At 35.7% G+C, this 18,861-nt stretch overlaps 1 protein-coding gene across 1 annotated transcript; it reads right to left on the reverse strand.

Moving 5' to 3' along the window:
• Window positions 1-225: 225 nt before the first annotated feature.
• Window positions 226-18,082, reverse strand: LOC132308033 (G-type lectin S-receptor-like serine/threonine-protein kinase At4g03230). The gene is given in 9 exon segments (XM_059805989.1): window positions 226-954; window positions 1,050-1,200; window positions 14,637-14,874; window positions 14,993-15,203; window positions 15,278-15,489; window positions 15,658-15,816; window positions 16,027-16,530; window positions 16,693-17,051; window positions 17,053-18,082. Coding segments are annotated over 9 exon segments (3,084 nt in total). The 5' UTR covers window positions 17,991-18,082; the 3' UTR covers window positions 226-642.
• Window positions 18,083-18,861: the final 779 nt, after the last annotated feature.

Below are 18,861 nucleotides of genomic sequence, written 5' to 3' on the forward strand. Positions count from 1 at the left end.
ACCAGCCCACAAGCAGGGGAACAAAAATCCAATAGGCCTTAACTAGAAGATTCCAATTCAAAGACCCAATATGGGCCCAAATCAACGAAATCGAAACAAAGGCAAAGACAAACTCCTCACAGTACAAAACACCACAAACACAAAATGGAGCGAATGAGCTAGGTATTCTGGATCAGGCCATTGTTGGAATGCAAAACAGAGCTTGGAAACAAAGCAATTCTTGAATAGAATGAAAAAGAAGGTACTATTATTTCACTCCTTCCATATGAAATACACACACACACGCACCCCTACTACTCAGTTAGGCATAGCTTCAAAAGCAAATTAGAGGTTGCATTAGTGCTCCATGATTTCTATATGATTACATTCATCCTCGATTTCGATGCCTAAAACCCATGCCCTAAAATTAAGTGAGCTTTTCGAACAACTGAACTCCCATATGTTAATGATGCTCTATATAATTTCACCAGGATAATTAAAAACACGTACAAACACACACAGGAAAAGATAATTTAGTTCTGCTAATCGGTCTGTTAATTCCCTTTTTAATGATTGTCTATCTATGTAAGAATTAAGAGCTAATAATCAGTGATATAAATGCAAAAGCCATGACAAATATATCTGAATTATCAGCGACAATCCTTAGCGGCCTTCTTCTACAGTGACCGTTAACTCATTAATGGATAGGGTTTCCGGTTTACTGGAAGAAGAAGAGGGTGTGGAAGAAAGCTTTCTCCTTGCAACGAAAGCTGGTTGTTTAGGATTTGGAAGTGTTGCACTTTCACTGCCCAGCATGAAAACTACATTTGACATGGTGGGACGATCACCAGGGTCTTCTTGTACGCATAATAATCCAACAATTATGCACTTCAACACTTCACTTCTGTTGCATGATTCCACCAGTGTTTGATCCATCAGATCCAGTGTCTTCTCTTCTCTCCATAATCTCCATGCCTGAGTTAGATTGTGTTGGAAATTGGAATCAGAAACTAAGTAAACAATAATGATCAATTTTTGTTGGGTTTGAGAGAGTTTTGATTAGCACTTACATAACCTAATAGGTTCGTGGCTTGTTTGGACTGATAAAATCCTGTGTTCCTTTTGCCACTGATAATTTCAAGTACAACAACTCCATAGCTAAAGACATCAGACTTAACTGAAAACAAACCATCTAATGCATACTCTGGGGACATATAACCACTGCATTATATCAAATGTTCAAAGCATTTAGTATTAAATATGTCTCGACCTTTTTCCACCAAAAGGTGATTTCATCTGTGCTGCAAAACTTAGTAAAATTAGCTTTGTTGCTCATACCAAGGCTGTTATACTTACTACGTTCCGACAACTTTGTTTGTGTTTGCTTCTGTTTCTTTGCCACCAACTATCCTTGCCAATCCAAAATCTGAAATTTTCGGGTTCATCTCCTCATCTAAGAGAATATTGCTTGTTTTCAAATCTCTATGAATAATCCTCAACCTCGAATCTTGGTGAAGATAAAGAAGTCCTCGAGCAATCCCCAAAATGATGTCAAAGCGTTTCTCCCAATCCAATAACAAGCACATGGTTCGATCTTGCAAGGTTTCCATTGCAAATCATAATTTAAGTAAAACTATCTTAATTTGGTTTCTATCAAGCAAAAATAGTAATAATATGCATGAACTAGAAGTATAGGAATATCAGTTTAGACGCTAACCAAATATGAAGGCATCTAAGCTTCTGTTGGGCATATATTCGTAGAGTAACATCTTTTCGTCTCCTCTGATGCAATAGCCTAAAAGTCTAACGAGATTTCTGTGTTGAAGTTTTGCAATTAACACAACTTCATTCTTAAATTCCTCTAAGCCTTGTCCTGAATGGCTTGACAACCTCTTCACAGCAATTTCCTGTCCTCCATGAAACTTACCCTGAAACACACCATCATTATGAAGCAATAGTTAAAAAAAACAAGAGAAATAACTTATTGACAAAAAGGATTATAACCTTGTAAACAGGTCCAAATCCCCCTTGTCCAAGCTTGTTTGCATCCGAGAAGTTGTCTGTAGCAGCAAGTATGCTTTCCAAATCAAAAAAAGGTACATCAATGGCTTGCTTATTGTCTTCTTCAAACTGTTTTGAGCCTATCAAGTCCTTGACTCGTCTTTCACTATCATACAAGTGAAGCACTGGATTTCCTTGGATGCTTTGCCTCATTTCTGAAGTCAAAAGATAACAACTTGTTATTGGGAATATTACCTGAAAATTCTGGTTCCTTAGTGAGAGACACATGGGGGGTATATTCGTGTATAATGTATATTTATTCATTGTTTAAAACTAGTTACCTTCTCTTTTCGATACAATATTTCTTCGGTATACAATGTAGCTAATGCTGCATAATATCAGTACAACCACAGGAATAACGATGACAAACATAATCACAGATTTCAAGGAAACCAACTTCTCTTTATGCTCAGTGTCGCCAACTCCTGGAATCAAAAAGGGTACTAATTTGTTACTTATATGTGGAGAGAGGAACCTGGTCATCTATCATTCTATTAGGAATGCCCAAAAAAGTTGGTAAGGAAAAACATGAGAAAATAAAATTCAAACTGAGGAAGGTTTTCATTTAATTTATCATTTTGGGTTTTGTCTGATTGACTAAACCAGTGGCTGATCGATTGTGTTAATATTGATATGCATAATGTAGCAACCTTACCTTGAGCACAATTTAAACTCCCGCCATCCCAGTGATGGTTTGCATTGCAATGACACCTCCCATTTTCTGTTGCATTGCAACTTGAATTAGGCCAATCTTTGCAGTCTTTATATGAATTACAGGTCGGCTCTTGTGGTGGATTCCAAGCAATCTCTATTTCACTCCCATTTGAATTATTAGAACCCGGATCAGTGTAGCACCAGCTAGTGACCTTAAAGGGAAGTGATGCATTGAGCTGTAGTCCATCTCCTGAATCACTTGCCTCACACCTCGCAGACTTTGATTGAATGACAAATGTGTGTGTATCTGGATTGATGCTAGTGACTTGGTAGCTGCTCCAGGGTGTGTTGAATTTAACCTGGCCTGTTGAAGAATCACAGTAGAAGCTGGAGTACGCGGAATCACCACAGGTCAGTCCAGTGCTTAGTGGATAGGGAATCAAGTATGTGCCACAAGCGTCACAGTTTCTGGATTTTGATCCTGCCAAATATATTATATTGGTAAATAGTTTTGAAAACTGAGCACTTTGTATAGTTAGGTTTTTTGGTTTTGTATTCAACCTTCAAAGACCAAAGTAGGCTATGCTTTGTATAGCATTTTAAATTAGAAACGATTCTAATTTTCACTACTTAAAAGGATTCATTCAATTCAAAGCAATTCAATTTTTCACTACCTCGTTAGGAAAAGACTAAATGAGTTTCTATTAAAATAAAATAAAAAAAAAAAAAAAAATTGCAATAAAAGATGTAAATCAATCTTAACAATGTATTTGGTTGCTAATGATTTAAAAACTTTATTATATAACTCTACTTTTGTACGCTTAAAATAAAATACTTAGGATTAGTGAGTGTGTATCTCCCTCTATATATATAGATCGTTGGATAAAATAAAATAAAAAAGTTTAGAAAATATTCTAGGTACATTTAAATTGTATGGTATAGATGATATGACCTACTGTTTATGGGTTATCATATCCCTCTAAATAAAATTTTGAGTTTGTGATCCAAGTACAAAATTCAGAAACAGATCGAGAGCATACCTATGTCGGAAGCCTTGACGCGCACATAAAAATAACTGCGAGAATCAATATACTCCTCCTCCGGTCTGTAACTGAGTTCCCCAATCGTGGTCGTCCACATCAAGCAAGCTCCCACCATCTTTTGAGCTTCAACATACGAATATACCAAGCATTGGCAATTGCGAAGGCACTCCCCTTTGCATTCTTCCTCGGAGCTAGCATTATCGAACTTGGAGTATGGCTTGTTTACTTTGATCATGCTCAATTTCAAGAATGTGTCGCTCCCAGTACATGTGGCTGACTTTCTAGTACACCCACCAGAAAAATCTCCAGAATTCCAATTATCAGGAAAGTTAGGCTTGAACCCTGGCAAGCACTTGCATACCAAACCGTTATTACTATTGCAGCTGCCAAAGTTCCCACAATAATTATACACACTGCATTCATCTCTCGGCTCTGACCATATCTGAGACCAATTCTTCTTATGATTATCCCATTTGAAGAATTGTATCAGCCCAGAATAATCCATCACCAACCGCGTATTATTATAATCCGACATTGATCCAAATGATATGTTACCAAGATCAATTGTTTTCTTAGTGGCAGGAGTAAGATTTGTATTTCTCGAATTGACAGCAGTACTAAAATTAGATAAGAGTAACCCTACAGGTGTAGGCATTTCATTGTACCCGAAGAATTCACCTGACGCTCCACTTTTCCAGTATGTGATTGACCTTTTCTGGATGTTGTAGAGGTAATCACCTCCCTTATCTTTCTCGAAGGTAAAGTTTCCGGTTCCCGGGTCATCACCACTTCTCCAAGAAGTCAACTTCAGGTTTTCATCCATCTTCATACCTGGAAGAAATGTATTGGTTGGATGATCGAAGCTTTGCCAAATGATCTTTCCAGATTGAGTATCACTTAATACCAAGTTCCCAGAATCCAAAAGCTTCACCATCCTGGAAGAAGACAGCTGAGAGCTTTGGACACCGGTTGAGAAGTAGGTCTTTTCATTTTCATCCACCAACACAAGGTTGCCATGCTTTCCAACCCTGAAGTACCCCTTCACTGATGCTGGCAGTGGTGTATCTCGATTGGCAACCCAAACAATTATTGTTGGTGCGCTATTCGAGTACCATATACCCACATATCTTCGGTCATCAGAAGTCAGGTTAAAGAAACCTAGTTGGAATCGTCCTCCCTCGGATATCAGAGTTTCGCCTTCCAACATCAAAGGACCTGTTATGTTATCTCTTGCAGCACATTGCAGCTGAAAAATGTGCAGTACAAGGAAAAATACATGGCAGATAAAAGCTTGTGATTTACAGGCCATGTACTCGATCATGTAGTGATAATTAACAGTTGCCTTGATCTCTGATATTTCTTCTTTTATCTTGGCCTTGGACTTGGATAAGTTTCGGTTGGCAGAGAACGATTGACTGTTGATTTACAGAAAACATGTGGTGGCAAAAAGACGTTCTGCTTGACCTTTCCGGGTTGGCTGCTTTTTATTTTTTTGATTTTTTCCGTGGGCTTTGGAAAGAAAAAGAGATGCAATTATCCTCCTTTTTAAAGTCGCAAGCCATCATTGAGGGAAAGATTAGCCATGAAGGTGGAAAACATATCCGTAGATGCCACACGTTTCTCTTGGTAGCTGTAAGAGACATCCAATTCATTATGGGGACCGTTGGGAGTAGTGGGAAGAAGACTTGGACTTGCAAGTCAACCTAGTGACTATTATTTACCTTTATTTTTATATTTTGTTGCCTGAGTGAACATTTTATTTCAACTAAAAACAAAATACTAGAGAAAGGCCAGAGCCGCCACACAACTGCACAACATTCCTTAACAATAGACCATTTCTAAAAGAGGTACAAAAAAACTTCGGAAAAAAAAAAAAAAAAAAAAAAGAGGAGGAAAGCCATATTTACTCCACCACACCTCCTTTGCCAGACACAAACACCATCTAATCTCATGGCACCACAAACAGCAGGACCAAATCTCAACAATTAAGAAATCTTCCATTTCTAGACCATTCGATAAGTCTGGTAGTTTGTGGTGCCATGAGATTAGATGGTGTTTGTGTCTGGCAAAGGAGGTGTATGTCTTTTATACCAATTGTAACGGATCGGGTGTTTTGCGATTCGACCCAAAAGTTTAAGCTATTAAGTGAAGCTAGCACCCCAATTTATATATACACCCATTCACTTTTCCATCCAGATCCAATTTGCACTGTGACATAAGTCCATATCTTCTTAGCAAATTCAAAACTGAAGAATAAATGGTCCACCAAATTTTCATTTCTAAAGCAATTATGGTAGACAGGCAGTACGCACCAAACATATCCTCTTTTTTGCAAGCTTGACAAGGTGAGAATACCGTTCTTACTGAGCAATACATGTTGAGATGATTTAATTGAAACCAATTCATTAGGGCATCTAACTACATCAAGCAATAGATATATAAGCCTATTAGAGTGTTTCTCAAATTCATCATAGTGTTTTATTTGAGGTGGAGAAATCTTCAGTTGAGGTGGAGTTATGAAGAAATCCTTATTCGAGGTGGAGCTATGGAGAAGCACGTGAAGATTGAATTTTGAGCCAAAGTGGAGATTGTTAGGTTTGTCGCTCAAAATTTGTGCGCAGAAAATTAGTTTCCTTTTTCGTTTTGGAAGCTGTGAGAAACAGTTTCCTGATTGGTTTCGGAATCCAAAAGACTTGGGAAAAAAGATAAAGATTTGGAAAAGAAGTTATACCTGCTATTTTAGAGTTGAAGATGGATATGGTAACTCCTTGTATGTAAGTTAATCCTTATCCAACAAGGAATTGAGTTTTGAAGACTCTATAAATAGAGATGGGTATGAGGGGTTTAGAGAGAAGAGAGAAAAGATGTAAGGGGTTTAAGGGTGAGTGTTGTGAGGAGAAGGGAGAGTATATGTAATTCCCGAGTATATACATGTAGCCTCAAAAGAGATAATGAGTGAGTGAGTGGGGTTTTGACATGTGGTTGTATATTCTCTTCTTTGATTCATAACAGTGAAATCTCTTTCTCCCATGGACGTAACCCTAGAGTTGGGTGAACCATGTAAAATATTGTGTTGTGCATGTATGTGTGTGATTGTTATCTCCATATATATTTGTGTTGATGTGATGTGATGATGCTTCCGCTGTGTGTGATGAAGGAGGGATTTAACTCTCAACAACAGCCAACCGTTGAGTGGGTTGGAAGGAGTTAATTTTCCCCAACAACTGGTATTAGAGCCGATGGTCGGTCAAAACCTGTGATTGGTCCTAAAGATCAGTAGAAGAAGATTGCTGCGAAGTTTGTCAAAGCAGAGGATGATAGTGAGGTGCTATGGAGATTCAATCAAAGTTGATGATGACACGAAGGTATAAAGAAGGTGATGGCGTGAAGCCCATGAGGAACAAGTCTTGTGACAAGCCAGAGGATGCTCATTTTCAAGATGGGGCAAAGGTGATAGAGGTGAAGCTCACGAGGAATAAGTTTTGAGAACAAGTCAAGAGTGAGTGCTAGTTCTCAAGATGAGGCAAGGGGTGTGAAGAATGAAGGGGTTTGCTCTAAGCCCGATAAAGAATAAAGGGGAATATGAAGAGGAAAGGTTTGTTGCTTTAAGCTAGCAAAGCAATTGATGAAGATGAGTTGAAGATTGGTGGGTTGCCATGTGTGAGCAATTAAACACTAACGAGGTGGATAGATAAGATAGAAAAAAATGAAGAATAATGAATTTAAGAAAAAGGTGGAGATTGTTATAGTGTTTCTCAAATTCATCAGTTGAGGTAGAGTTATGAAGAGATCCTTATTCGAGGTGGAACTATGGAGAAGCACGTGAAGATTGAATTTTGAGCCAAAGTGGAAATTGTTAGGTTTGTGGCTCAAAATTTGTGTGCAGAAAATTAGTTTCCTTTTTCGTTTTGGAAGTTACAAGAAACAGTTTCCTGATTGGTTTTGGAATCCAGAAGACTTGGGAAAAAAGGCTAAAGATTTGGGAAAGAAGCTATACCTGCTATTTTAGAGTTGAAGATGGATATGGTAACTCCTTGTAGGTAAGTTGATCCTTGTCCAACAAGGAATTGGATTTGAGGAATACTTGTCCAATAAGGAATTGAGTTTTGAATACTCTATAAATAGAGATGGGTATGAGGGGTTTAGAGAGAGAGAGAGAATAGAGAAAAGATGTAAGGGGTTTAAGGGTGAGTGTTGTGAGGAGAGGGGAGAGTATATGTAATTCCCGAGTGTATACATGTAGCCTCAAAAGAGATGATGAGTGTGTGAGTGGGGTTTTGACATGTGGTTGTATATTCTCTTCCTTGATTCATAATAATGAAATCTCTTTCTCCCATGGACGTAACCCTAGAGTTGGGTAAATCATGTAAAATATTGTGTTGTGCATGTATGTGTGTGATTGTTATCTCCATATATGTTTGTGTTGATGTGATGTGATGATGTTTCCGCTGTGTGTGATGAAAGAGGGATTTAACTCTCAACAACAGCCGACCGTTAAGTGGGTTGGAGGGAGTTAATTATCCCCAACAAAGCCAACTAAATTGCATGAGTTGGAGTCCTAGGGGCATAGCGGTGTTAACAAGTATTCAGGAAGTAAGTTCTTGAGGTCTCGCTTTCAAACTGTAATCCTAATTTAAATAGTACGTGTATTGTAAGGCTGATACATATACTCTAAGAAAAATGATAATAATAAATTAAAAGAGAAATTTGCATAAAGAATCATAATTTTCATTACGAATAACAAACACTCCAAACAATTAATAGTTAAAAACACTCCAAACAATTAATAGCTAAAATTTGAACATGATTGCAAAATACATTTCATTTTTCTATCGTTGCACTGACAACTCATATATACGTCAGCTAATACATGGCAAGACAAATTGTATATATGCTGTCTTTTAGTTATATCTATTCATAGATTTCCATTCACTTTATAAACTCTAAACATAATGCATACATATATGATAATAAAACAGAGTCTATTATTAGGGAGTTGATATTGGCCTCCACTATTATCATCAAGGGTTCATTTTTTCTCTCTCCTAAGATGAAATTACAAAAGAGTCCATAAACTATACAATGTTTGGTTGTTATTATTCTTAATATCATTAATGTCCTTCTCTCATAAAGTTAGAATTCTTAATAGAGATGGCGACAAGGCGGAGTTGGGACAGATTTAGTTAAATCCTACTCTGCTCCTTTGGAAAATTCGTCATACTAATTCCGCCCCTACTTTAAGACGGGTTTATAATTGGTATACCATTCCCGTCCCTACTCCGGCAGACAAAGTACCAACTTTGCCTCGCATACTCCGTTTAATTGCAGAGGCGAACATGTTATACTACTTTTATTATTTATTAAAAAAACCTAACCCAGTGTGCTCAAATTGAGCTGATTAATAAACTAGTCTTACTTTTAAATTACTAAGTAGTGAATATTAATATATTAATTGACAATTGCAGCAATGTAACAAGAGTCTTAAATATATTAAATAAATATTTAATATATATATGTGAAATTTTTAAAGGTATATATATAATCGAGGCGGAGGCGGAGGCGGGGCGAGTTTATCACTAATTAATCCGCCTCCATCCCAAACCCACTTTGGGTTTTTAATGATTTTACTATATTCACCCCAAATCTATTTAGGGGACTACCAAATTCAACCCATTAAAAACGGGGCGGGACAAAAACCGGCCTGAGTCGAAGGAAATTGACATCCCTAATTCTTCATTATAAATTCCTTCAAATTCTATTCACGTTACCTTTCTTCATCTCTCCAAACACAGAAATCGAAGATTTCCTAATGAGACAATGTTACTTAACTTCCTAAGACAAGGAAATCTCATTATAGTAATTTTTTATTTTTTATTTATTTTGTTCTACTTCCTTCTGTTAAAACATATATTTTGAGTTGGTTTTTAACATATTATTTATTCTTGTTGAATTTTGCCAATCTAGAGCATCCTTACAATTATCATTCTACTAATATTTACTTTAAAACTGAATTTTATCCTTGGATTCTATGAGGAGAATAATAGATACAATCCCTGATGTGACTTCAAAATTTCTGTAAATATTCTTGCTATTCTTTTATACTTCTTGAAAAAAAAAAAAAAAAACCGTCAACCAATAGTTATATTTTTACTCGTACTTTATTTCTTTGCTTGCCCTTTTTCCCTGTGAGCATGGGTATGGGCTGCCTGCAATCCCAATGGAAACATCGCCACAGAGATTTTCAAGACTTTCCGATGTTTGGTGACCTTTTCCCTAACAAGCAACCTTATTGTTAAATACTATAAAAAGTATTTGAGTTGGAAACAAACTTTTATATAAATAAGTAAAACTTATCACAATATAGAAAAAAAAAAACATTTAATTGAATTGAAAATCAAAATATAAGTTGAATTTTGAATTTCAGTTTTGGGTTGTCATCGTGGGATCATGAATCTTGCCTATTTGAGTTGGTTTGTGTTTTGGGTTGCTTGGGCTACTGGCACTGTAAATTTTTTATATGCGTTCAATGTTACTATCTCCGTCTCATATTAGTTGTCCATTTTGAAAACTTTAACTCACTACCACCTTTTATTTTTGATGTCATTTTTAGTCATATTCCTTTTATATACTTATATACTACCTATATCCCATATTAGATGTCCACTTCGGTAATTTTGACTCACAAAAATTATGAGTCAAAATTTTTGAAGTGAACAACTAATATGGAACGAATGTAATATTTAACCATTGAAATATATAAGGCATGCTTGGTTTGTAACCCTGAAAACAATTCTAAAAAATTCAGAAAATAAATAACAGAAAAAAAATAAAAAAAATAAAAAGTTTCACAACGAGATTGTGATATTATTTCTTCTATACAAGTTATGTGTGAACTCAAATTTATTCATTTATCCAAGTAAATTCTAAAATTGAGTGCTACCGAGCACACCGCTGAGAAGACAGTGAAAAATTAATTAAGATGGACTTAAGAATCGCATGATTCGGAGTCCGGACGGAAATGAAAGCATGTAAATTAAACTAACTTGTTTGAATTTAAATGAGAATAAAACTTGTGAAATAACTTGCATTAAATTAAAGTAAGTTTTAAGAAAAATTACATAAAGAAATAAACTCTCTAACTATCTAACTTTCTCCCACTTCACCTTTTCTTCCTACTTGACTTTTTCTTTTCTTTTCTTTTTTCTCTTTCCTCCTTTTCTAACTCATCATCATCATTTTCCTATTCTGCACTCGTATAGTGTGCTTATTCTTCAAAAGGCGGTCAATTCTACCTTTCTCGGACCTTTGATGATGTTCCCAAAGGTGAAGAAGTAAACCAATTAACTCGCGGCCAAAATGGAGCTAAATTAGGTGTGAAAGGAAATTCCAACTCTGGGGGATCAATCCCCCACTATTCACAGAACTAAAAATACTCTCTTATGCTCATAAGAGAATTATAAAAGATTATTATCCAAAAATATGTCTTTTTATAAATGAGTTTTCAGAAAATTGAGCCAAGTAAAGTTTTTTTTTTTTTTTTTTTGTATAATTTTCTGTTTTTAATTTTTTGAAAATAAAAAACTATTTTTATAATTACATACCAAGCAAACTCATAATTTTTTTTTTTTATATATTTTTTTTATTATTATTTTTTTTTAACTAAGGTGAATTTGAGGGTACAGACTACAGAACCTAATTTAAATAACTTTGTCTAATAATCATATCACTCTCCCTTATATAATAAGTGAAAACAAATCTATAGATGCCACGCGTTTTTCTTTTTTCTTGCGTTTTTCTTTTTCTTGGTAACATAACATCCCATCAGTATTGACCCAAGAATACTTTTGTCTTCCAAGTCAACCTACAGCTGGAATGAGGGTAGGTACTCCGCATAACTTGTTACCTCCCAAGTCAACCTACAGGTGTAATGAGAGTAAATTGTCAATGTAAAAAGCTCTCCCGTAATTTGTTGCGGCGATGAACCGACACTGGAAAGATGGTATTATGAGGTTAATTATGGTAATACAAGCGACAAAGAAATTCTTCGTAACTTTTGGCGACCTGTTAAACAAATGTTTATTTATTTATTCTATGTAGTGTAGTAGGTAATAATGAAAGCACATAGAGTCCCACAGACTCCCACACCATAAATATAAAAGAGGTGTTTCGTGTCATTTTGTGTAGAATTGTACTCCGTATAATATATACTCCGTGTGTGTGTGTGTGTGTTATATGTGTCAGTGTGTGGTGGTGTTGCGAACTTACCCTCAAAAACAAAAAAAAAAGAAGAAGAAGGATGTGTTTGTGCAATAAACATTTGGTTGAAATGTTTCTATGTTGCATTTGATGTGTTTGGGTAAAATGCCAGAAGTGAGGAATGTAGGTGCTTGCAATACACCAGCTTATGAATCGGCGCCTATGTTTGAAATTTAGGTGCGTTTGACGGTAAAATATATTTTTTAAAATTTTTTTTTTTTAAGTAAAACATTTTTTATTTTTATTTACTCAGAAAAAGTCTAAGTCCGAAGTCGAATTCATCGAAAGAGACTGTGTAAAATAACTTATTATAAATTGATAGGTAAATTATATTTTTCAGATTTTAATATTTTTTTAATTGAAATGAAGAACTAAAAAGAAAATATCATAACACTTTTTGAGTTTGAAGTTTGGTTTTGTTATTATATTATGTTGGCGTGAGATTTTTATCTTTTAATTTTTTCTTCAACTTTGTTGGTCTTTTTTTTTTTTTTTTTTTTTTGTTATAAGTAAATTTATTTACCTATCTTTGAGGCTTGTTAATATCTCATGTAGATCCTTTCTATATTTCACAATCTCATTTGTCTGCCCCCCAATATTTTGGTTTATGTAACAAAATTTCGTTACCGGTCAGTTTTGCCCTTCATTTGTGCCTAAAACAACAACAAAAATTCATGGGCAAAATAGTAATAAAGTTACTAATGGGAAGGTAAGTGGAATTATGAAATATAAATAAAGTTTATGCGAAATTTTGACAAACTTCAAGAAAGACAAAGTAAATTTTTATTTTTTTTTTTTATTTTTTTTTTTTTTAAGTAACTACTGTGACATGAAGACAAGAAGTCAGTGACATGTTTATAGTTGACATCGTGTTCTTTCGTCATCGTGTTCCAACAAGGCAAAAGCTATTAACGTTCATTAGTGTATTAAGGACTAACTTTGAACCCACAAAATTAAGAGAAAACTATCAAAAAAAAAAAAAAATCTGATAAATTATTAATAATTGAATGAATAAAACTCTCTATAATATAATAAGGAAACCATCTGCAAAAGAAAACTGAAAAAAAAACCATTCAAATTAGACTTATTATAAAAATTCCAAAACATCCAAAATTGAGAAAAAGCAATTCCCAATCCCTAAAAGATAGTTTACATCAGCACTTTCTAAACTAATCCTAAAATTTGTGTTAGCCATATAGGTTGAACAATTAGTTCTACATTAAGTTCCTTCTCAATTGAGTTAGCCATGACAATCAAGGGACTGCACTTTCTGAAAACTTGGACTAATTAATTCGAAGTTGGTTACACTTTATTTTTTTCCCCTACTTCCTATTTTGATCAACTTGAATCTTTTAATTTGAAAATGGTTTGAATGCTATCATACCATCTCCATGTGCATGTGCAACATGATTAAAAGTTAAGGTAATCTTTAATTTATAATCACATGTATATTTACATATATGTATTCTTGTCATGAAATTACAGAAACCTAGTTCATAAAAGAAATGGCAAATTCTTTGGCAGTTTCACCCGAATAAATTAACTAAAGATTTCTTAATGTCAAAGAAACCTATTTAATGTAACTTTAGAGAAAAAGTATCCAGTTAGTGTGTAAACAACAGGACTCTTTTCGCATTCGTTCATCATATATACAAAAATTCAGTATGTGTTTTAATAATGGCCCAGTGTGTTTGGCAATGATTTTATTTCTCTCTTTTTTAATTATTATTATTATTATTATTATTTTTTTTTTTTTGGGTAAGCCAAAGAATGAACAAAATACTAATAAAGAAAACAAAAACAACAATAAAGGGTAAGAGGGATATGCCAAGCAAAAACTAGACACAATAACAAAGGCAACTTACACCGGCAAACAACACAACGCAAATAGGAGCGAATGAGCTAGGTATTTTCGATCTAGCAGTTATTGGAATGAAAAACAGAGCTTATTCCTTACCGGCCTTCTTCTTTGGTTATTGTTAACTCATTAATGGAGAGGTTTTCCGGTTTACTGGAAGAGGAAGAAGGTGTGGTAGAAATGTTTCTCCATGCCACGAAAGCTGGCTGTTTAGGATTTGGGAGACTTGCAGTTTCACTACCCAGCATGAAAAGTACATTTGACATGGTGGGACGATCACCAGGGTCTTCTTGTACACATAATAACCCAACAATTATGCACTTCAACACTTCACTTCTGTTACACGATTCGACTAGTGTTTGATCCATCAGATCAAATGTGTTCTCTTCCCTCCATAACTTCCATGCCTGAATTTGACAGTGTTGGAATCAGAAGCAAAGTAAACATTAATGATCTATATATATATATTTATATATATATTGATGGGTTCGTCAAACTTTTAATTAGCACTTACATAACCTAAAAGGTTCAAGGCTTGTTGGGACTGATAAAATCCTGCATTCCTTTTTCCACTTATAATCTCGAGGACAACAACTCCGTAGCTAAAGACATCAGACTTAACTGAAAACAACCCATCTAATGCATACTCTGGAGACATATAACCACTGCATGATATCAAATGTTCAAAGCATTTAGTATTTGTATGTTAAGATATATGACTTCATCTACGCTGCAAAACTTATTAACAATAGCCTTGATGATCATACCAAGGCTGCTTTACTTACTAGGTTCCGACTACTTTGTTTGTGTTTGCTTCTGTTTCTTTGCCACCAACTATCCTTGCCAACCCAAAGTCTGAAATTTTTGGATTCATCTCCTCGTCTAAGAGAATGTTGCTTGTTTTCAAATCTCTATGAATAATCCTCAATCTGGAATCTTGGTGAAGATAAAGAAGTCCTCGAGCGACCCCCAAAATGATGTCGAATCGTTTCTCCCAATCCAATAACAAGCACATGGTTCGATCTTGCAACATTTCCATTGCAAAGCATAATTTAAGAAAAACTATCTTAATTTGGTTTCTATTAAACAAAAATCGAAATATGCATGCACTAAAAGTCTAGGAATAGGTTTAAAGTCTAACCAAATATGAAGGCATCTAAGCTCTTGTTGGGCATATATTCATAGAGTAGCATCTTTTCGTCTCCTTTGGTGCAATAGCCCAAAAGCCTAACGAGATTTCTATGTTGAAGTTTTGCAATTAACAAAACTTCATTCTTAAATTCCTCCATCCCTTGTCCCGAATGGCTTGACAACCTCTTCACAGCAATTTCCTGTCCTCCCTGAAACTTACCCTGAAACAGACTATCACTATGAAGCAATATGTAAAAAGCAACAGTAATAACTTATTGACTAAAGGGATTATAACCTTATAAACAGGCCCAAATCCCCCCTGTCCAAGCTTGTTTGCATCTGAGAAGTTGTCTGTAGCAGCAAGTATGCTTTCCAAATCAAAAAAAGGTACATCAATGTGTTGCTTATCTTGTTCTTCAAACTGTCTTGGGCCTATCATGTCCTTGATTCGTCTTTCACTATCATACAAGTGAAGCATTGGATCTCCTGGGATGCTTTGTCTGCTTTCTGTAAAAAAGATAACAATGCACCTTCATTAATGATTCTTATTATTGGAAATATTACCTGAAAATTAATCCACCCTCACTTAGAGAGAAATATAGAAAAAACAAAAAGAAGAAAGATATTATATTGTCATGCATAATGTATACTAATTCATTGTTTAATACTAGTTACCTTCTCTTTTTGCCACAATGCTTCGTCGGTGTATAATGTAGCTAATACCGCATAAGAGTACAACCACAACAATAACAATGACAAGGATAATCACGGTTTTTGAAGAAAACGACTTCCCTTTATGCTCGGACTCCCAAGGTTGGGTAGTGTTGCTAACTCCTGAAAAACAAAATGATGCCCTGGTCATCCATCATTCTATTAGGCATGCCCAAACAAGTTGATATGGAAAGGCGGAATAATGACAAATGAAAATTCAAACTGAGGAAGTATTGATTAACATTTAACTTTGCATTTTGGATTTGCTCCAATTGATAAAATTAATGGCTGATCATTGTGTTAATATTGATATGCATAATGGAGCAAACTCACCTTGAGTACAATTTAAACTCGAGCCATTCCAGTGATAGTTTGCAATGCAAAGGCACCTCGCCTTCCCATTTTGTGTTGCATTGCAACTTGAATTAGGCCAGTCTTTGCAGTCTTCGGATGAACTACAGATTGGCTCTTTTGGTAGATTCCAAGCAATCTCTATTTCATTCCACCCTTTCGAGTGTGTATTAGAATTACTAGTATCAGAATCAGTGTAGCACCAGTTAGTGACATTAAAGGGAAGTGATGCGTTGAGCTGTACTTCGTCTCTTGAATTTCTTGCCTCGCAATTGTCATAACGTTTTGTTTGAATGAAAAATCTATGTGTATCTGGATTGATGCTAGTGACTCGGAAGATGTTCCTGGGTGTGCGGAAGCTAACCTGGCCTGTCGAAGAATTGCATAGGAAACTGAAGTACATGGAATCACCGCAGTTTTGTCCAGTGCTTAGTGGATAGGGAATTGGGTTTGTGCCACAAGGGTCACAGTTTCTGGTTGTTGATCCTGCCAAATATAGCATTGGTAATTAGTTGTGAAAACAGAAGCACTTTGTGTTTATATGGGTTAAGGCCTTACTAGTTTTTTGGGACTTGGTGCAATATTCCCTTTTGAGGTCGATAGAGAGTATTTGATATGAATTCCAAATATTCGGAAAAGAAGGCATACCTATATCAGAAGCGTCGACGCGCACATAGAGATCATCACCGCCTGCATCAGCATACTCCTCCTGTAAATTACTGAGTTCCCCATTGCTTGTTGTCCACATCCAGCACGCTTCCTCTCTGGGGATGCGTCTTGCCCAAATTTGAGGTTTAACATATGAATATGCCAAGCAATTGCAGTGTTGAAGGCATTCCTCTTTGCATTCTTCCTCAGAGTTGGCATTAGGGTAATTGGAGTCTGGGTTCTTCACTTTGATCTTGGCCAATCTCAAGAACGCCTCGCTCCCGGTACATGTAATTGACTTTCTTGTACACCCCCCAGAAAAATCTCCAGATTTCCAATTATCCGGCATACTAGGCTTGAGGTAAGCACTTGCATACCAATCTATTCTTAATATTGCAGCTGCCAAAGTTCCCACAATAATTATACACACTGCAATTGTCTCTCGGCTCTGACCATATCAGAGACCATTTCTTGCTTTTATTATCCCAATTGAAGAACTGTATCTGCCCGGAATCATCCATCACCAACCGTCTATTTTCATAACCCGAAATTGATCCAAATGTATAGTTGATAGATCTAGGAGTATTAGTAGTAAAATAAGATAAGAAACGCACTACAGATGCACTCATATCATTGTAGCTGATGAATGCACCTGACTCTCCACTTTTCCAGTATGTGATTGACCTGTTCTTAATGCTGTAGAATTTAGCACTTCCCTCATCTAGCCGGAAGGTAAAGTTTCCGATCCCGGGGTCATCATCACTTCTCCAAGAAGTCAACTGTAGGTTTTCATCCATCTTCATACCAGGAAGAAATGTATTGGTTGGATGATCGAAGCTTTGCCAAATGATCTTTCCAGATTGAGTATCACTTAATACCAAGTTCCCAGAATCCAAAAGCTTCACCATCCTGGAAGAAGACAGCTGAGAGCTTTGGACATCGGTTGAGAAGTAGGAAGTATTTCCTTTTTCATCCATCAGCACGAGGTTGCCACGCTCTCCAACCCCGAAATACCCGGGCAATGATGTTGCCAGTGGTGAATTACGGTTGGCAACCCAAACAATTATGGTTGGTGCGCTATTCGAGTACCATATACCCACATATCTTCGGTCATCAGAAGTCGGGTTAAAGAAACCTAGTTGGAATCGTCCTCCCTCGGATATCAGAGTTTCGCCTTCCAACATCAAACTACCTGTTATGTTATCTGTTGCAGCACATTGCAGCTGAAAAATGTGCAGTACAAGGAAAAATACATGGCAGATAAAAGCTTGTGATTTACAGGCCATGTACTCGATCATGTAGTGATAATTAACAGTTGCCTTGATTTCTGATCTTTCTTCTGTTATCTTGGCCTTTGAACCAATTGAGTATTGATTTACAGAAACCAAGTGGTGCCAAAAAGATGTTCTGCTTCACCTTTAAAGATAATAATAATAAATAAATAAAGGTTTTGCTTAAATTTCAAAATTATAAAGGTGCCACTATGAAGTTTAAAAACTCCCTCCTGCCGACAAAGCATTCGTTTTTAAGTTTTCAGTTCTCAAAATACTTCAATCAGTGAACACAAGCAATAAGTCCATTCAACATTTTTTGTTCAATTTAATAATTATGATATAAACTCTTTTGTAAATTAGCACACTTTGAAAGAAACATGCTAACCATGTAATGATATAATTTGTGTACTCTTTTGTCTGTTCAAAATTTGCTGATTTAAAAGAGTTTTTATATCATAAAGTCTAAGGGATTTTGCTCTTCTTCGTTTTTTTCTTCCTTCAATTTCTTTCCGGGTTGCTTCCCTTTTTATGTTTGATTTTTCCGTGGGCTTTGGAAAGAAAAAGATATGCAAGCCATCATTGAGGAAATATTAGCCACACGTTTCTCTTGGTGGCAAGAAGATTCCATCCAATTAATTACAAGGAATAACACCAAGATCTCAACAATTAAACAAAATAATAATAGTTGACTTGCAAGTCTTCTTCACAAGGAATAACACCAAGATCTCAACAATTAAACAAAAGAAAAGAAAAGTAAAACAAAAACCATATGTACTCCACCACATCTCCTTTGCCAGACCCAAATACCATCTAATTCCATGGCACCGCAAACAGCAGGATCAAAGCATTCCACAGAATTCCAATTCCAGCAGGAAATGTCAAGGAGCCAAGTTGC

The sequence above is a fragment of the Cornus florida genome, unplaced genomic scaffold, assembly GCF_030987335.1.
Source record: "Cornus florida cultivar Cherokee Brave unplaced genomic scaffold, ASM3098733v1 CherokeeBrave_3.0.0_Hap2_Chr05, whole genome shotgun sequence".
Lineage (NCBI taxonomy): Eukaryota > Viridiplantae > Streptophyta > Magnoliopsida > Cornales > Cornaceae > Cornus > Cornus florida.